This window comes from Perca fluviatilis, chromosome 23, assembly GCF_010015445.1.
Source record: "Perca fluviatilis chromosome 23, GENO_Pfluv_1.0, whole genome shotgun sequence".
Classification (NCBI taxonomy): domain Eukaryota; kingdom Metazoa; phylum Chordata; class Actinopteri; order Perciformes; family Percidae; genus Perca; species Perca fluviatilis.
In genome coordinates, this window is record NC_053134.1 from 10397265 (window position 1) to 10418814 (window position 21550).

At 39.9% G+C, this 21550-nt stretch overlaps 1 protein-coding gene across 6 annotated transcripts in view; it reads left to right on the forward strand.

Moving 5' to 3' along the window:
* anks1b (ankyrin repeat and sterile alpha motif domain containing 1B) overlaps positions 1-21550 on the forward strand; it is a 233761-nt gene that overhangs the window by 108788 nt on the left and 103423 nt on the right. For all 6 annotated transcript variants that reach the window (XM_039791996.1, XM_039791997.1, XM_039791998.1 and 3 more), the window contains one exon: positions 14494-14650. In XM_039791996.1, the coding sequence (XP_039647930.1) occupies positions 14494-14650 (157 nt within the window). The remainder of the gene's footprint in view (positions 1-14493; positions 14651-21550) is intronic.

Sequence of the window (21550 nt, forward strand, 5' to 3'; positions counted from 1 at the left end):
TATGTATGTATATATGTATATATGTATATGTATATATGTATATGTATATATGAGTAGTGATTAATCCTAACCAAAGTGTGACACTATGAGCGAATCGGCAAGAAATCTAGTGTCAGCAATTTTGAGCAATGAAGAGATTATTAACACACTGGCGAATGCATGTACGGGCCAAAACACTGGTAACGGTAACCATATCCAGTACCGTTTTCCCAATGAAGAAGTTTATTCACTTCTTCATCATGGAAGACAGAATGAAAGGAACCTCTTTGGTCAGGCAGGTCCCTTTCATCAGGATAACTTCAACATGCCTTTCATTCAATATATTCAGACTTTCATTCAATATATTCAGACATTCAGTTAATATATTCAGACATTCATTCAATATATTCAGACTTTCATTCAATATATACAGATTTTCAATCAGTTTATTTATTTCTATATATATATATATATATATGTATGTATGTATGTATGTATATATATATATATATATATATATATATATATATATATATATATATATATATATATATATATATATATGCCCTAGTCTGAATGGCCATTGAATCGGTCTGTCACCTCAACAAGACAGCTTTGAACTGGCTCCACAGTCAAGACAAAGAAAACTTTCAGATAACTTAACAGATTCTGTGTTTATTAGCCGAAAGGGACTCCATACAGAGAAAGCTTAGTTCACCTTCTTTCAATATTGTGCATACCGGAGTATAACCACTAATATATACAGTATGTTGCATAATTGTAGAAATTAAAGTTTATTAGAAATAACTGGAAATACTTCCCCACTTGTTACCTCCAATGGCAGTGTGTGAAGCATCCTCTTGTTCTTTGTAACCAAAAGTATTCCTGCTCCTTCTTTTCTTCTTCAGTCCTACCTTCCTCCCCAATACGCACTTTGTGCTGCGTATAGAAGTGTGGTTAAGTGTGTGCAGAGGAGATTGTTTATCGGTGAGATGTGTGCTGGCTCAAACAGCAGGACATCTGACATTTACAACACAACAGACCCTCTGTCTTGTATACTGGCAGCCTGCCTGCATGACTGGCACACTCTTGGAGAGGTTTGCACCTGTGTGTGTGTGTGTGTGTGTGTGTGTGTGTTTGTGTGTATGTACGTGTTTGTGTGTGTGTACGTGTGTGTGTGTGTGTGTACGTGTGTATGTGTACTAATATGTTGGAGCGTAGAAGAAAAAACACTTTGCATGTCAGTTTAAATGTGAGCATGATGGTAGGGTTGGCATCAGTGTCTGAATTTGGCATGGCTTCATTATGATTTTGTGTGGGTGGGTTTGTGTGTGTGGGTGGGTTTTATAGAAGAATGAGTGAGGAAGAGAAATAGTTATCACATAATGATGTTAGCACTGTGCTAATTTGCCCTGTGTAATTTCGAATAAACGGGAGTTAACATAAAGAGAGAAGTCTGTGCATCCCCTTTCTGGATGATGGACAAAGTGAAACAGTGAAGTCTTTCCAGCTCATCCTTTCTTCTCATCATTCCACATGAGATCTGTCAACCTAATTATTTTTTAGCTTGTTTTCTAATATCCCTCTGTCTCACTCTCTCTGACTCATCGATCTTTCACTTTATATTTTAGCAGAAGTGTGCTAACCTTTGTATCGATTGTCTAGCGGTCACTCAAGACAGTCAGTCAAATAGCTGGACACAACACATCAGCTAGAAAAAAAGATCCCTGCACTAACAATGTCTAAAAACATTTTTAAAGGCCCCCATACTTTTTTTTTTTTAAGTGATGGCATCCTCCATACATTTCTGCAAAACAATTTCAGTTAATTAACATGAGAGATTTTGATATGTCTGTGCTCTTCTCATTGGTTTAACGTGGGTGGGGCTCTGTTGGGAAAGCTCTTGCAAAAAGCGTCATTTTTGTTCACCAGTCCGAGTTTGGCATTAAAAAAATCTGAATCAGAAGATAGTTGTAGTTATTGGCTTGTGTTGTCAATGAGAAACCACTGTAAATCAAAATCTGAAATGAAAACACTCTTGATAAAGCAGTTCTTTGTTTTCCATTTTTGAGTGTAAATTATTATTGAGTAAAGAGGTTTTTTCCCCCCTAATGTTGCTTACAGTATGTAGTCAAATCTATTTAATATTTTAATAAAAAAAATGTAAAGCAGCATTAACATATTTTTTTCCCGGCCCTTTTTTAGTTTTAATATATAATGCTGTAAAATATACCATAACATCTTCCAAAATGAACACACTTTGTTAAAACAATTAAATCAAAAACTGAACAATATAACCTTTAGGGCGGTAATATTGTGTATATATCAGCTGCCTGCATTAGTTTTAGAAAAGCATATCTAATAGACTGCAATCAAGTGTGTGTTTCTTTAACGTGCCTAAGCAGGTGCATGCACAAATTAAATGAATGTGATTATTAATGTTTCAATGTATAGTACACCTGTCTTACCGTGCGGCATTACATTAGCCTTTCTGGCTTTCTAAACAGAAAAGAGTGCACTCTGTTTCAAGCTAATGAATATGGCATGTAATTTTTGTGTGTGTGTGTGTGTGTGTGTGTGTGTGTGTGTGTGTGTGTGTGTGTGCGTGCGCATAAGGACGCTTTCCTTGTTGTGAATTTTCCTCCCACCATCGCCATGCGAAACGCCGACTGATGCCAAAGTGTGTGTGGAGGAGGTTTCCTCAGCGACGTCGACTTTAATAAAGAAGTTCAGACCTAAATAAAGTAGAGAGAAAGATAATGAACAGATGTGAGAAAAATATTCAGATAGAGCAAGGTTGGCAGGGTTGCCAGGCAACACAGAATTCATAAGATACCAGACGTGGGATGTCACCATTGACAAATCTCAATCAACATCAGCAGATGTCGTCAGAAGATATGTGCGTCAGCGTTTCCGGACTGTGTCCTCGAGCTTCACACCTCTTTTCACCACCTTTACTTCTTCTTGCTGTTTTTTTTCTTTTTTTTTCCTCCATCCCTTTGTCCACACTCGCACTTTCCAATTACATTTCTCTTTCTCCATTTTTCCTGGTTGGCTGCTGACCTTTTAATGTTCTCAGCCCGGGGAGTTTTTGAGGAGTTGAGGGGAGGGTGACTCTTGAAAATGGATGAGGTCTCTTGGAGATGTTAAGGAACATCAAAGGCAGGTGTTTCTGAGAGGGCTGAGATTATGTGGAGAGCTTTAGAAGCCTGTAAATGAAGGACTGAATGTGCTCTGTGGGAGTAAATGGTTTGTGGTCATACGTTTTCTAATATCTAATTTGAGTAGTTCAATATTATGGAGAGTTAGGCTGTAATAATAATACCATTATATATTTTAAGCTATAGTGTGTACTTTCTGTCTCCCCCACGAGGAATTCTAAGTAATGACAACAAAACTGTCGGCACGTCCACATGATAGCAGCCTTCCGTGATCGCGCACGCCTTCATTAATATCTTAAAGTTACGCACTCAAGCTTTAAAGCAGCGGTTTGATTAGCTGTTGCACCCTGGTTGCAGTTTTTGTGATAAGTGAAAATGTATGCTTGTGGTGAGAAGCGTATTTATTGGGGTGAAAATGGGAATGTTTTTTTAATTAATTTTATTTTGAATCAGTGATGTTTCTGCCTTTTGTTTTGTACATTTAATTATAACTAGTCATTAATTTATATTAGCTTAAAACACTAATTAAAATGTAAAATACAAACCTCAAAATTCAGCCTAATTCGTTATTCTACTAGTCTTTTTTTCCTTGCAGTTATTTCCCACTTCTCCTTTTGTCTCTCTGCTGCTCTCTGCGGGATGTGACGCAGCTCTGTGCTTACAGCATTTAAAGGCTTTATGCCCTGCACACTCTGCAGCTATAGACTGTCTTCATGTCAACCTAACCTTCAACACACAGCTATAGCTGCTGTCAAATACTTTTTTACTGAAATAGATTGGCACACACATAGTGTGTGTGTGTGTGTGTGTGTGTGTGCGTGTGTGTGTGTGTAAGTGTGTGTGTGTGTGTGTGTGTGAAGCCTGACATATCTCGTCGTCCTTGAGGTAAACAGGAAAAGGAAGAAACGATTGGAGAAAGAGGCGTAGGAGCTTCAATAAATAAAGACCACCAAGAGGCAAAATGTGCCCCCCACAGTACTAGCACTACCGTATATTACAACAACCATGCCACTGGTGTTGAAGTGCCCTTGAGCAATGCATGAAATCCTATAATGCTTCAGAAGAGCCTGTGTGCAATCATTTAGTGCTGTTGTGTGTCCAAACCAAGCTAACATTCCAGGGATTTACACGCAAAGCCCATTCACGCACACAATGTGACAGGCAGTGATATGGGGAGCATTTGCTTTCTGGGTATTGATGTATACATTAAATATGTTTTAATTATACTATTCTGGCCTTCCTCTTTAAACAAGACAAACACCATAAGTGATTTACTAAATTCATATTTAAAGTAAATGTATTGTGCTCAAGCAGATGTATGTGTAAAACCTCTTGTCTGAGTTTTGATGTAAATGTAGAGTTCATATGAAATACTGTATTGTGGCCCCAGATGGCTTGTATATATGCAGAGCTAACGATGAAAAAAAAATGCTCATTTCTATAGGTTTTTGTCACTTTAAGTGATTTATTCACAACTAGATAGAGATACTAAGGCAGCAGCAGAGTGATGTAGCGTTACCCTACAGGGATCAATAAAGTTTAATTTAATCGAATCAGTAGTCTAGAGATTTAGGAGTCCCTGGAAAAGAGTCACTGGTCACTGTTAAAGCAATAATTCAACATTTTAGGAGATGCGCTTATTTGCTTTCTTGCTGAGAGTCAGATGAGTTATTTAGTAAGATTAGTGCTACTCATGTTTGTACGGTAAACATGAAGCTGCAGCCAACATTTTCTTATTAGCGCTGAACACAAAGTACAGCTGAGACTAATGGGAGCGTGGTTAGTGTGGCATGTATTTTAGATATTTCAGTCTGGATAAAAGCGGTGGACTGACTGACCGACCGGCTGGGCAAACAACATTGTCATTCATGCAGCCATGCTGCTAGCATGGCTAAAACTCTGCCTACCTGCCTTCACCTCAAAAGGTAAATAACAGATATAAGAGTGGTATTGATCTTTTCATTTAAGTCATAAAAAAACCCAAATGATCACTTTTCCCAAAAATGTCAACTTATTACTTTAATACCGTATGTGGAGACCTCAGCAGGTTATAATGAAGAAATGATTACACAGGAAGTAGGAATAATCATAAGCTGTGTTTCTGAGCTACAATTTAATGTCACAGACCTTGTATTTTTTTCCAGACTGTCTTGTGGCAGTTAAGTGGTGCTTTGGGGACGTCTTAACGAGAATTAATTTGTGACAGATAATTTGAGGTCTAATGTTCCACTTCCTTCTCCTCTTTCTGACCTTTCTGCTCTTACCTTACATGTCATTTGTCTTTATTTCATTACTTCCAGTCTTTATTTATCTCTCTGGCTGAATTGATATGCTAAACCACGGAGCACAGTTAGAACTGGATGCTTTATAAGGAAAGGAGTTTTTGGATATATGTCACATATAAATTGTAAATTTTTTGTGATTCAAATTACAGTTACAGAACCTACAACCTCTCTGTAAAAACAGAAGTGCTTTTGGGATCCCAACACAACATAATAAATATATACACACACACAATATTTCACTACTCCGAAACGAAGGGCAAAAAACAAACAAAGGCAGAACAGCTTTCATACTGTGCTGCACATCAGCAAGGTCTGTGTGTTCAAGGATGCTGTGACTCTGATGGGAAGTAAGCCTCCCTTAATACAATTTCCTGTATCATGATTGCTATTAAAAGCTGTGTACCCATTAAAGTAATAAGGAGAACAAAATATTAGCACTCTGAGTCACCACTCTGGTACACAAAGAACAAGGAGAACTCATTCAGCAAAACAAGTGAGTTACTGAGTGCCCTTTTATTACCTCCGCCAAGGAGGTTATGTTTTCGGTTTGTTTGTTTATCAGCAGGATTATGGAAAAAATACTGGCCAAATTTTCATGTTGCTTGGTGGAAGTATTTTGTTAGTTAACAAGTTTTGTTAACATTGTGAGATAGGTCATGGCCTCGGTGGAGGTCTGTGCTCTTCTAGTTTATTTTTTTGTTTTTATTCCGTTTTATGGAAATAAATAAAATTCTTTAAACTGATCTGCAAAGAAAAAAAGAAGCATAACTAAGAGTTTTATGAACTACAGTAGAAGTAGAAACAGTTCACATGACTTCTTGATGTTGATTAATTCTTCCTCATCCTGTGGTAGGTCTTGTGAAAGTGTGAACTTCACATGGTTTAGTGAATCAAACACCTTAAAGGAGTAACTACAACCCTGCGAACGTTTTAAATACATTAGGTGACTACTGATGTGTCAGCTCAGCTGTGATTCTTCAGACGGCAGATGTAGAAATTGGTGCAGCAATGCCAGCACAAGAGTCATTGCCAGACATCTTGCTAAAACGTAACACATGGTCTTGCGTGTACGTAGACTGTATATAAAGATGGACAAAGCCAAAATATTCCTCATACGGACATTGCCAACTTGTAATTTTAGAGCCAGTATGTGCAGTAGCGATCCGGCGGTGGAGCCGTGGTATCGTATAATGGTACAGATCCATTTGACCGTGCAACGCTTCCGTCGCGCCTCGCTCCACTCTATTCCTATGGGTGACGTCAAGCGACTTCAACGTGCACGCAAAGCATTCCGGGAAGGCGGCGCTGCATTTGAAAAAATGCTGCGCGTCAAAAAGCTGGCCGATGCCCATCTTTATGCAAATTAATCTGTTGAATGCGATGTTACTATCCAATAGAAGTAGATGAAAATCTTTCAAACTGACCTTTGTCAATCTGAAATGAAGACAGATTCAGCAACTGTATGGCCTATTTCTCACTTAAAATGTTTTCAGAAACACGTTTCGGTGAACTATTTTCGTAAAATACTGGATCATATTCACAAGGAGCCGCCATGACACTGTGTTGAAGTTCTCGAGAAGCCAGACCCACGTCACGCGTTCGTCCAATCAGCTGCCAGTCAACCATGGATGTATGACTTCGCAAAATGCAAATGCTTATTTAATCTCCTCTTGTCTCATCTTGTCCTAGTATGTATTGAAATACTTTGTTACTGTTTGTAGAACATCAAACTGTTCAAACTGCAGCACACATACCTGAAACTTTGAAAGTTGTCAGGCTTGCAGTTAAACACAGCGGTGGCTCTCTGTCAGCGGCCTCTTGCTCTGGCTGCTTGCCGTGTCTGTGGGATTAAGCGTGGAGCCAGGGGAAGCCACAGTTAGAGTTTTGCTCAATACAGCAGCTGTCATGGGGAATGTGAAGGATGTTATTTTCTAAGGAGTGACTGTCACTGTCCTGTGGGTGGCTCAGCTAGCTGATTTTTGTGGGATTAGCCAGCCATGGAGGGAAATCCAATTCTGCAAAGCAATCCCTGCTCGCTGCTCTGACCAACCTACACCACTACTATTCCACTCTTTGCCTCCTTCTCTCTCATTTCTCATGAAGATCAACAAGTACCCTCTATATTTCTCTCTTATCTCATCTTTTTCATGCCTGTATTCCTCATGTCTTTTTTTCCTGCCATTAACCTTTTATCTACATTTTTGCTCAACATTTCTGGATAAATAATATATATATATTGGAAGTGTTACATTGGAACAAATATCTTTGTGAACAACCGTCGGATGCAGTGACTGTGTGCAGCTTCCTGAAGTCTTGTCATCACAGTGATGTTCTCAGTAAGGTTTTGAACCATTGTGCCTGTACAGAGACAAATGTCTATGCTCACAACCATATCTAGAATCAAGCACTATAGCTGAAGACGCAGCACAGAGGTAATTGTAACCTATTGATGTCAAGAAAAAGCTGCAAATATGATATTTCCATTATTTTTGTACTTTTTTGTGCTATCCCTTGCTGCTGCAACATTGTGAATCATTGTGAGACCTGCTTAACATCAGCATGTTAGCATTATTATTGCAAATATGTTAGCATTTAACTTTTCCCCTGCTTTTAGTATTCATGCTAAAATATGCTAATTAACAACACAGTCAGACATTAGAGCTAATCTGCTCATCACACTCCCTGAAAGAGTGTATTTGCCGTCGTATCAGCTTGAGTCAGGGAATGGGCTGGCTTTTGGCGCCTTCCAGTTTTAGATGCTGCAATCTTTTTTTAATTTTTCATCTCTTTTTTTTTTTTTTTTTTTTTTTTGGTCCGTGTGTCTCTCCAGTACTGCCCTCTCATGACTGCACCTCTCTCTATGTCTCTCCCCTTATTGAGGGCCTCAGAGGGCCCATTGTCCTCTCTGGTATCCACCCCTCCCTTTTCTCTCTAATCAAATAGCCTCTGTGAGGAAATGCCAGCAAATTATAGCCTCTATTCATATCTGATGACCTATGAACTCAGTATACAGTGTGAAGCAATGGGTAGGGTTGTGTCTGCTACAGTATACATGTAGGGTTAAACCGAGACAGAGAGGAAGAGAGAGTCACAGGAATTAAGACTGTTGGATAGAAGTTCCTCGGACGTGACCAAAGCAGCAGCACATTTCCTATTTGGGTTATCAGCCATACACCCATGCACAGTATATATAATACAAGCAGGCTCAATTATGCATACACAGAGAAACACACAAACAAAGTATGCACATATGCTCTCACATGATCACACACATCACGTATCTGCTGCAAGCAGAAAGACACCACACTGCGTTATTACATGGATATAATCACACACCGTTACAATTTTTTGGTCACGTGCAGGCGCCTTGAGACACACACACACACACACACACACACACACACACACACACACACACACACACACACACACTTAATCTGGCCTCTGCAGTTGGTCGGGAGCTGCATACGACCTGCTAATTAGTGGCCAGAGTAGGCCTCTGTTTGTCTGCTCTCTTCCTGTTCAGCTCAGACACAAGTTTCTCTGTGTCCTATCTCTGCCCTGAAAGATAGAGAGGGAAGGAGGGTGGAGGGAGGGAAATGAATCAAGACCGAGTGTGTTTGTTTGTACGAGGGACTGCTCATATCGAACCGTGTGAAGCCTTTTCTCCCACTTTTTATATCCGTCTGACCCCTCCAAGGCTGAGCGGTAAGAAGAGGTGAGATACATCAAAATATCAGATAGCTAAACCTGTTGTCACACTGCTGGATTAATTTCAACTCCAGATCTTCGGCTGCTCCCAGGCTTCACTCTGGACTTTCCTGGATTTCTTTCCAGTGAGTGTCTTCTTCGAGATTGAGTGCACAGTAGTTTTCTGCTGGCGAAAGAATAGCTCAAACTTAAAGCTCGTTGCTTACCTCAATGCAGCTTAGTTGGATATTTTACCATTGCCTTCTTGCCGTGCTGTGTGTGAGAAATCAAGCATGTTACTTGTACTTGACTTGCATTTCTGTGTGTTTTTTCTATGTTTCTGTGTGTGAGGAACTGCCTGCTCCTAAGTCAATGCACTCCCACTTCCTCGGCTTCCCTTCCTCGATACAAACTAATTTTCCTCTTCCCGCTCTGTCTCCTGCTAGTCTCCTTTGAATTCTCTGACACAAACTCCAAAGTAAGTGTTGAGTTGGATCCTGGTGTCCTTTGATCTACCTGTGTATACTTCCCTCCCTGTCTTTACCCAGGGCAATGGGTTTTGCTACCCCTGTCAGCTTTGGCCTCTCTTTCTGTTGGAGATATAGAGTAACGGGAGTAATGAGAGATGAAGTGAAAGAGAGAGAGAGAGAGAGAGAGAGAGAGAGAGAGAGAGAGAGAGATAGAGAGAGACAGGAAAAGTGCTGAAGGGTAGGCAAGAATAGACCGAGCACATGGTGACAGTACATGTTATTAGTGATTCCTCATTTCTTCGTCTTTTCTTCCATTTCATTTACTGCTTTCTATCTACTCCCTCTCTCCTTTTAATTGTATTTCTCTCTGTAGACACTACAGAGGAATCTCTTTCCTAAACTCATTCTATCTTGGGGCTTGTCTCGTGTGCTTTCTTCAGCGCATCTATTAATGATGCTACTCCACCTGTGGCATTTTAAGACTTCCCGTATTTCATTGTTAATTCATGGTGACATCTTGGTAATTACTACAAACCAATGAGACCATGGCTGTGATGTTTAATAGCCTCAATCTCACGGCTGTCTTTCATCAGAAATATTAGAGCTAAGGTAATGTTTTTAAATTAGGACTGCACATTTCCCATTAATCCTGTCACATCCTGTTTAAAGCCAATGCTCTCCCTTTGTCTCTGTTTTGATTTGAATCTACTTTCACTTCTAGTAACGTTGGAACTTTATCTTGATTTGTTCTGAAGAACTGCACCCTCTTCCAGCTTCGTGCAAGTGACACACACTGTTGCACTTTTATGCTCTTACAAGGAACCAGGTTACTCCAAGGAATCGAGTTATGCAGGAATTCGAACAACACATGTTCTGTAAATCCATGTTTACATGCAGCAGTCAATAACCAGGTTCCTCCCCTACCTTATCCTTATTTTGGCAGAATTACTTTAATACTTTAACTGTCATAGAGATGCAATGTGTTGAGTGTGTGTCGAAGGGCTGATGGTGCAGTGAGAGGACAGCCTCTGTAGTGAGAGCACAGCTTTTTGTGTTTGAATTGTAAGAAATTGAAACTGACTTTGACTTCTAGAGCCCACTTTGTGATGGTCAGACTTTGGATGGAATTATTTTGAATATGAGGATTATGTGTTTAAATTGCTGTCATAGCAACCCTTTCTCTCAGAAATTACAACTAATTTGCAAAGGCAAATGTGTTTTTGTATGAATCTTAATTCTGCAGGGATTATGTTTTCTGTCAATATTGTGAGGAAGATTATTGTATCTGCCAAGTTGCAGAATGATACTGAATGTTTCTGCAAAAAAATGTTCACTGACTGTTTCTTACTATATTTATCACTACTATATCATTTATTTTGCCTGCACTATCTGCACTCAGCAACTAGAGCAGGATTTGTTTATATTTAAGCACTTTCACAGTTTTTTTTAAATGTTAGGGAGTTTGTGGTATTGGCTAAATATTAAAAAAGTAAACCTTTAACCCAAACCACGATTACACTAACCTTAACTGAAATACTCGTTGCCTAAACCTTACCAAATGCAGCACTCTGGAGGAAAACCTCAGTCTACAATCTAACTCCGGTGTCCTGCGTGTTTATCGGTGTTTTAAGCCCCTAACAACTAGGATTAGGCAACGGTTATGGTTAAGGTTAGGGTTAGGTGCCTTGAAGTCAACGGTCGCAACGTTGCCTGGAAGGAGAAGTTGGGGGCTTAAAACACCATCGAGCGTCCTGCGTTTTGTACACAACTAGCAGAAGTTGCTGTTTCCATTCCAGCGTACAGTAACTGGCAAAACAAATGACAAGTATGTATAATTTTACCCATACTGCGGAAAGCCAAGCTTAAATAGGCTACCTAAGTGCATATCAACACACTGTATGAAATGCAGTTTAGCGGTTTGTTGAGGCCATCTCTTGCTTTCGAAATCACAATTTGGCTAAACCCTCAAAATGAATATGAAGATGATTAATGGCTCATATAAACTGAGCTGTCAGATACAGTTTATAATTCAGAGTCTTTATGTACCGTAGGAGCAGGGAACTCGCAGCGGCTCTGTATGGCTCTCAGCCTTCTTTCAGCTCTGTGAGTGAAATCTGCACCTAACCAGGTTGTCACGTCAAATCTGTATCAGCTGAGGCCGGGCCACAGTGAAGGCATAAAAGACTGACTGGGTCTCTATTAGCTGGTAATGGCAGTCTAATTGAGTGCTGATTTAGATAGAAAAGGAAGGGGGGAACTGAGAGGGGGGTTTATTTTGTAGACCTTTTAATAAAATGCTGTGTGAAATAAGTCTCAGATTGAGTGTGAGTGAGAGAAGTCATCAAGGGACTGATTGTTCTGTCAGCCAGAATGATTAATCCATTTTGAGTGTGCTCAGTGTGTGTGATTGATGGCCTGGTGCAGTCTGGGTAATGTAGTAGCAGATGATGAAAGGAAGATTAATGGCTGTTGAATGAGGAAAGGAGGCTGAGGGGGAGTCAGAGGGTTGAGAGATTTATGCGGCGCACGGTTGAGAACTGTCGTAGCCACAACCACAACTTAATACCATGGTGACAAGTTTACCACTGCTCCCATTAGGAAAGGTACAACCAGGGGCAGGTTGCCAAGTGACACTTCGGAAATGATGATAGTGTTGCGTTAAAGGGAAAAGGCAGACTTCAGGAGGCTGTGTTGCTTTAAAGAAATGTTTTGTCTCTTTGGCTGAAATGACGCTCGTCTCTGTAACCTTTTCCCCTGCTTCACATCACTCACTCTTGTTTTTCATTCTTTCTGGGTACACATCTGCCTCAGAGATAAGGGACCTTTTGGTCCTCAGCTCTCTCTTGGAGCCCTTTGGGTGTCAACCTTTTCACCAATGCTGCAACAAAATGTAATCTGAAATTCTCCTCTAATAGCCTAGTCTAAGAGAACACCATTATATAACGGGCCCAAAGAAACATTTCCTTACTCTGAATCAATCACCTCCAAATGAAGAATTTCTTCGAAATAATGTAAGTCCCTTTTGGTAAAAATCATTTAATATGCAAATTACAATTTAAGCATTTGGCAGATAATCTATTCAGAGAGACTTACAATAAGCCTAACAAACAGCATTAATTAAGGAAAGTAAACCAGAAGAATATCCTTGCTATTGCTATTAACAGTCTGCTATAACATACTGTCAGAAATGACAATAGATTTTTTTTTTTCTAGTGTGTTTCAGGATTTACTTTTTTTTTTTTTTTTTGAGAGCTGTATCATAAAATGGATGGCGGTTACATTTGTTTTTTTAAAGATTAATTAAAATGTACTCATTTAATTAATCATTGAATCATTTAATTAAGTAATTATGCATTTAATGAAGTTATTATATTTTACTCATTTACAGATTATATATTTTCATTTTGCCTTTCCAAGACAGTTAAGAGAGAGAAAGGAAAGGATGCCGGCTACAGTAGGAGACTATCCAACACTAAAAAATATATTTGTTGAAATGTTTTGCCTGTCCAAGCATAACAAATTAAGTCATATTTATTCAGAGATGGTCTCGTACTCCTGGTCGCATTCATTGGTGAACCTGCTTGCAGGACTCTTTCTCTGTTGTGTTTGAGGGAATTTTGTGCCCAGTTTCTCATCAGCTCTTTTGCTGTCTTTTGCAGCCCCCCTCTTTCATCAGTTAGGGAGTTAATACATTAAAAAAAGCCATTTTATCTCTCTATAAAACATATCTGTAAAATGTTACAGGATTTTGCGGTGTAGCTATTTATCATATAAAACCCTTTAATCTAAAAATGGACTGATTCTTACCAGATTAATCAACATACGATTCCCTGTTACTTATCCCTAATCTTTGCCAGTCTCACAGTTTTGTAGGAGATGGAAGTTGAGAAATTGAGACTGAAGAGGTCAAAACTCCAGCAACACTTGTAGTATATAGAACACCTTTATTGTAAGACCGTCATCATCGCTTGCAGTGAGAGACTGGATGACGTTGGTGCAGTGTTCTTTCACAGTGAGTGCGTCTCAGAGTCGCATAATAGAAGCAGAGTGGGGTTTTTGGCACAGCTTCATCTACACACAAGGTGCATGGAGAGAGAAAAGAAATTTAAAGAGGTCAAACCTCCAGCAGCACTTGCAGAGAACTTTTTTCTTTCTTTTAAAAAAAGCTCCAGCAAAACCTCGTTGATCAAAGAGAACAAAACCCCAAAGTTCTGAAGGGTCCATTAAGAGAGAAGCAGAAAGAAAGGTTCAAACTTTTTACAACCCTTTATTTTCAGTGTTTGCTTTGAACATCGACCTAAATCTTTCGTGATAATCCAAATGTGTGAACGATGTGGTCGGACTTCAATGAATAGCCTTGAGCTGAATTTAGAGATTACTGAGCTGATGTGTTGTCTTCTTTTTGTTCCTTATGATGCACCTCAGGCAAAGATAAACAAAATGAGGGGGACCTTTGGCCCTGGATAGGCACTCTTTACCACACAGCAAGCTCACTTCAAACGTCTCCTTTTGCTCTTCTTTTGCCGTGTTTGCTGTGCTTTATTTCAGACATCACATACAGCTCATGAACTCAAAATGACACTCTTTGGTGTAATATTGTGCATCTAAACTCACTGAGAGGGCTCCTAATTTGCTTTCCAAACACTATTTATCAACATAATACATCATTTATGGGTCTGTTGGAAGGGATAATAGGCCAGTATGGCTCCAGTACATAATTAATAATGGTGGTGTGTTTGTGTTTAGCTCAATAAATGTGGAACTGCTGGTAGTTGCTGCTGGAGTCAGGGTTTTAAACCACTTCTTCCATCAGATTGTGCACACTCTGTTACTGGGTAATGTGGTATGTTTAACAGATTGCCCTTACATTTCTCTTTTATGTGTTTTTTCTCTCTGCCCTCCTCCCAGGATTCAAAGTGTTCAGCAGAGATTGTCACCTCGCCATCTCTGGATGTTTTCCTGCCAGAGGACGAGGACAACCCGTATGAGTCCGTGACTACAGCCGTCACACGCAAACCCTGCTCCCTCGATATCAACCACCAGCTCAATGCCTTTCCACGCAATGGTAGGCCAACACTTTTTTGTTGTTGTTGAAATCAGTGTATCACCTGCAGTTTTAGTTCCTAAAAGGCAGATGATGCCATCCTCACGCACTCTTAAAAAGTTAATTCTTTCTCATTGTAGTGACTTAGGTAATACTGCACAGTGATGTTTAGTTTCAACCAGGAACTGGAAGCCTCATATGTAATTAAAGTATGCATTTAGTGTATTTCTTAATCAACTTGTCTGACAGAGGAGCCTTACTCCATTAAAATATCTCATCAATTTGTAGTAAAGTAAAACATTTTCTCATAAAATGATTGCTAAAATCAAAGTTCGAAACATTTTGGCAATGAAAAAATCTGTAATAGAACTTCTTGCATAAAGCATCTAGAGTTACAAGTATGTTAAATACTCTATTAGTCCTTCCAAACCTCCCTCAGCAAGGTTACTGCTGTGTACTGAGTGCTTGGGTCATGATAATTGATGCCAGTGCTCTCACTCCCTCTTTTTCTTTTACAGTATTTATTTCTTGTGGATCTTTTTACACACTTTGTTTTTGGTCGTTTTAAAAGGTCTACTTAAAATAATTGGAAAGCAGAGCATATGGTGCCTTCTAGTGTGATCATGTTCGAGAATTCATATGTACATCCCGCTATTATAAAGATCACAACTTTACGCAAGCGTATTGTTTATCAACATTAACACAAGTATTATTGCAATAAACAGGTGTGGAGAATGTGGGAGAGCGTGAGAACAATGTTGTTTGGGATACATTGTTGAATTTATCTCTATAGCAGTGTTTGGATGGGATTTATTTCTTTAGGGGAGGTTGGGTGATCCTGCCCAGATCACATATACGGTATGTGCGCTTTTTTATCATTCCATATGTTGTGATGACACGTCATCACCTTGTGAACAACATCTTAAAAAGGGGAATGCCACCAATTTTCAGTCTGTTTACAGGTTATTGGAAGTACTACAGCAAAAGTCGGAAAAAAGTTGTTTAAAGGCTTTTGTGGCTTCAGACCAGTCTTTTTATTTTTTTTTTAAAGATTATTTTTTGGCCATTTTAGGCCTTTGTTTATACAGGAAAGCTGAATACATGAAAGGGGAGAGAGAGGTGGAATGACATGCAGCAAAGGGCCGCAGGGCAGAGTAAGGGCTGAGCGATATGGCCTATGGATTTTTTTCACAAACAAAAAACGTTCGGTCGTTTTTAGTAGATGTGTTGAGCCGCAATAGAGTTCCTCAACACCGGCTCCAGTGCTCCGCATGGTACTCCGTCAGGTCAGCGGTATTTGGTGGTCCAGTTATCCGAGAATAGGTGACTCTGAGCCGGGTACAGAGCACTGCGAGCTGCCGGTAATTTTCGAAGGCGATTACATGTAAAAACAGATGCCTATTTACATGTCCAGCAACATTTACATTCATTTTGAGTTGAGTTTCTGGTCACCTGATAAATGTAAGTACAAGATTTACTCCTTACTACCTTTTAGCTCTGTTTTGGTCTCAACCAACTCCTGCCGCTGATTGTGGTTCAGTGGTGAGAAATTAAAGCAATGAGCTGAAAGACGCAAAAAAAAACAACCTTAGAGCTGAGGTGAGGCTGATAATTACCTTTGAGCTCATCACCATGAGCAACACATTTCACATTACCCATAAGCATTTGATACATTTTGACATTAAAATGTTGAATAGGGGCGCTTTAATATAATCCACTATAATACAAAGCACCTTCTGTAGTTGACAATGGCTTAAATGCATTCCGAACGAGTTTAGCTTCAGAGAACTACATGAAATACCAAATATTTTTTCTACCCCATCTCTTCCTGGAATATAAATCCTGTCCAAACAAGGCTTTATAGCTGATGTAACTATTCAGCACTTGATTCAGTTCACTTCCCCACTGGCATCAACACTGTCTTCAAACTGTTTTCAGTTTAGGATTCAGTGTGAGTTGATCCTCCAGCCTCGGACGCTTCAGTCAATTCTGTTTTCTGTGTCTTGTCAGTTCGGTCTGCAGCGTTATACTTCAACACCCACGACAACATACACCCACACTGTGTTCTTCCCTTTCACTCACCTCCCATAGCGATGCTACACACTGTAGGTTGTCACGGCAACTGCATCACTGGCTGGTGAGTCACCTGTATGTTGCCATGGGAACTGCCTTGCTAGTGACACCCCTCTCCTTCTGAGAGGATACTATAGAGGCTTGTTTTGTGTGTGTGTGTGTGTGTTCACGTATGACTTGTCCCACGCTTTATCTTGTCTGTGATCGGCAGGATAGGAGAGTTGAACTGTCCATATACTGTACAGGGTTAAGTGTGTATATTGTGTGTGTAACTGGGAGGTTAGCAAAGTGTCTTTTGGTAGAAAATTGCTTCACTGACTTAAGTGAGCAGTGTGGGTGTTCTGTTTGTTCTCAGCTCTCTGAGCACTGTTACCTGGCCAAATGAAAGAGACACAGAGAATATGGAAATGAAGAGTGAGAGAGACATAATCATGTAATGTGGGAGAGCAAAGCAAGTCAGAAAAACAAAATGCAAATGCCAGAAGACAGAAGAGGTGAGGAAGGACACCATAAAAATCTGCTGAAAATGATGAGAAATGCAGAATGTCTTACAGGCTGCAGATATTGTCTTGTTTCAGAGAGACAGACCGTAAGGACAGGGGAGAGAGTGTGAGACAGAGGGGGAAGATTCAGTTCAGATTTGGATTCAGTTGACGAAGTTGGAGGGTCGTCTCAGGCTAAGCCATCTACATGAATGTGAATCTGTGACACAGCAGGAGCGAAAATCCTGGATTCCTGCTTTGAGTTCAGTCATATGTCGGGCTAATTGGACATGGGAGTGAGTCAGTTTCTCTTCATCTGCTTCTGAGAGGGAGCATATGATGATGAAGGAACATGGGTAAAGAGGGATTGAGATGAGAGAAGGGAGGGAGGGAGGGGGTGAGAGAGAGAGGGAGAGGGAGAGAGATTTGGTGCATCTTTCTCAATAAGTTAACTGGTCTGTAATTAAGTCTTAAAAATCTTCCTCCTGGCAGATGTTTTATTTAGCAAGTAGGATGAGACATGCAAATCAGCTTTACTATATGATGAATATATCAAGAATTAACATAAATGAATATGTACATTTTAGGAATACACAAAATAAGGTCACTACACATTATGCTCCAGTAGGGCTGGGCGATATGGCCTAAAAATAAAATCCCCCATTAAAAAAAAAAAAACCGATTTAAGATTTAAATCGATTTTTTTCTCCCTCTACTTAAAATCAATCTGCAGATGACAAAGACATTTTAGAAGTTTTATTTTGTTTTGACTCATACACACACACATGGGGCATGTATACCATTATGTTTATTCATGCCAATTTTGTGGAAATATAAATTGGTTTGAGTGTTTTCCCTACCAGTTTTTTTTTGTTTTGGGGCGGGCTATATATTCAACAACAACAAAACGGATGCGTGAGATAAAGCTGTTTTCACACATAGGCCTACAGGTAATTCACTTCTCGTTCCTCGCTAAAAGTTCAAATAATTTTAATGTTATTGCGCAACCTTGCCCCTATTTCCATCTGTTGCTGAGTAACGTACGTTAACATCCCATGGTCTCTTGAATGTAGCATACCTGTAGCAAGCTCCTTCGTAGCGATAAAAACAAACGTCGAAGCGTGCTACAGAGCGGCGATTGCAAGTTGTTTAAGCCGCTACAGACCTCCGTCACAGCTCGGTTGTATCAGCGGCATTTAGTAGATGCGTTGAGCGGCAACAGAGTTCCTCAACACCGCCTCTGGTGCCCCACATGGTGCTCCTTCAGGTCAGCTGTAGCTGGTTGTTCAGTTATCCCAGAATAGGTGACTATCAGCCGGGGACAGTGCATCGCGGAGATTACGGATAAGTAAGTAATGAAACGACTGGTTAAGAAAATAATTGTTAGTCCCTGTTGCTGCCATGTTGTTTGTGTCTCACAACAGATCATTTTATTCCTTTCTTGGGAACAAACTTCCCACTCTCACTGGTAGCCATGTTGTCACTTGCTGTTGCTGTTTCATGTGTGCTATGATGTTGTTGTTGTTGTCCCTTGCCATACTGCTATGTGAAACTAACGCTATGGAAGCTCCGGGGAGCCAAAAATGCGCCATTACACAAAAACTCGATTTACTTATTTTTTAAATCGCCCGCAACAAAAAATTTGAATTAATTAATTTAATCAATTTTTCGCCCAGGCCTATGCACCAGACAACCGCACTGCCAAGAACATATCCAGTAGACAGTCTGAAACAATCATTGACAGCATAATAAGTTATGAAAATAGTACAATATTAATGGAAAATAGCAAGAAATAAATGTAGCATGAATTGTGTGCCAGTTGTGAAGATAGGTGTAATACGTTAGAGTACAAACCCAAAGAAATGTTACATCAGATTAATTTTTTTAAATGCAATGGTATGTGTTTGTCTACACTGCTGCGTTAAGTGTGGCAGTCTTAATTAAATTACTTTATTAAATCACTTAAGCGTACAACATTTAATTTTCTTACGCTAGGGGTCTCTCAATCAAAACAATGGATGTAAACACAGACTTTTGATGATGTCCTTAAGTTGCGTGGGATTATGGGAGTTGTGGTTTTCATTGTTAAACACCATTTCCGATTAAAATGTATTTGTTCACGGATGAGTTTATCCATTCAAGTTTTATTCACGTTACGTTAATTCATGTCATTCTTATGAAATAGCTGCAGTTTACGCCACATAATTGCATTTTTCATGATTCGATTAGTATTGGTAGCTGACCAGTTAGCAAGCAAACACGTTAACGTTAGCCAGCAGCTAAAACCACAATATCACAATATATTCCACATGTTTGGAGGTTATCAGCACTGGGGGAAAGGGGTTTGTTGTAACATTACTGCGGGTGGGGGTGGCTGGCGGAATCTGCAGGCTGTAGGAGACGACCGATGGCCGGTGTTATGATGAAAATCTCCCAGCTGCCGGAATTATCTCCCCCTTCACTTTTTTAAAAATCTTGGTGTGTAAACTTAGCTGTCGTTGCCGCTGCAGGACAGTCACTCTTTGTCGGCTAAATTTAACTGTAAAGGCAGCTAAATGCGAGAAGGGGGGCGGTAATTCTACTACTCACTGAGTCCTAAGGCAGTAAATTTGTACACTAACTCAGGATTATACTTATTGTATTAGATGGATTTCCTTCTGATTTGAATTTCATTTGTTACAACTGAGGGAATCCATTTCTGCCGTGTCACATGTTAATTTATTCATATATGTGTGCAGACGAAGTCTGTTCAACACAAAACAAACCGACAATATGATCTTGACAAAGAGCAGAAATTGGAAACCAAATGCGTTAAACTAAACATGGAGGTGCCTTTGATATTAGATACATACCTGTAGTACTGGCAAAGCCTGTGCAAGTATCACAATGTCGCCCCATGAGTATTTCTCTGTTTTCAACTGAAGCTTTGCAGAGATCTTCTCCATGACAGCTTAACATTTCAATGTCTCCATTGCTTAATATTTAGATATTGCAGCTTTAACCTGGACATTCTAGTTTTTTGTATTGGAAGCAAAAGTCCTCCTTACAAATAACTCAGTATCTGTGATTCTGAAGTGTGTGCTGGAAAACAGTAGATTAGCTGTTATATTCCGTTCTACCACAGTAGATTAGCACCACAGGTTTGCCTTGCTGACAGCCAGATTGCAGCAACACAAAAGCATTGCCGGTAAAATGTGATCCTTGAGATAGGAAGACAGGCGGTGGAGTGGTGAGGAGGGACCTGCAGGCGAGAAAGAGGCAGCAGTAATACAGCCCGGATAAATCAATGCTTGGAAATGGTTTGCACATGCTCACAGTTTTGCAAGGTTTAATTTTTTCAGTTTTCGGTCTTAGATTTCTACTCAAGTTTAGTTTGTTTAACAAAATAAATAGCTAGGCTACAATTTGCCTCTCTGACATATAATAAATGTGAGCTGCTATACACACATGCACGCATACAAACGCACAGAGTACTGTATACAAAATCCTACTTGTCAGAGTGGCATAGAGGCAGAACTGACAGCCTGAAGAACATAAAATTGACAGTTTTTGTCTTGTTAGGCGGGCAGGAAGAGGACAGTCAATTTAAACTCACTAACACCGAAGTGTTCACTTAGACACACTCCTCCTGTACACATGCCTGCATTAAATGTCCCATGGCATGAACATTTCACTCCTCCCCCCCCTGCCTCCTCCTCAATAGCCACACACACAGAAATGGCACATACTAAGGAAAGCTCATTGTGGGACTGGCTCTAGTGTGTGTGTAATTCTGCACCAAGGCTGAATTTTCGGATACAGTATTAGGGGACCACTAAGGTCTATATAAAAGCATCCAAAGAGCACCATGTCATGGGACCTTTAAGAAGCCGTACAGCTGGCCTTGAATGTACACAAGGACACGTTTGTATCTTTCTATTTTTGTATCTAATCTTTGTATCATACTTTGTACCAGACATGCTGTACTATGTGTGCTTGGCATGCAATATCTGAATCTGTGAAAGCTGTTAAAGCATTTCAAAGTTTCCCAGAGACTGTGCTTCTCTCTACTCACGTGAACCTAAACATATGGATGTAAACAGTGTAGGTATAATACCCTACAGTTCACATCTACTGTACACTCATGCGTGGGTTATGTATACTGTATGCACCATTATATGCATACTCATACACAAACGCATATCACCTTCTACAAGGAGAGCTGAGATTGTTTCCCAGGAGTGAGCTCAACGCAGAACTGAAAGAAGCACAGTCACACACACACACACACACACACACACACACACACACACACACACACACACACACACACACACAACAACCACCCCTTCACATCCGTCATCAAAGCCTTAGTGTTGACAGGCTT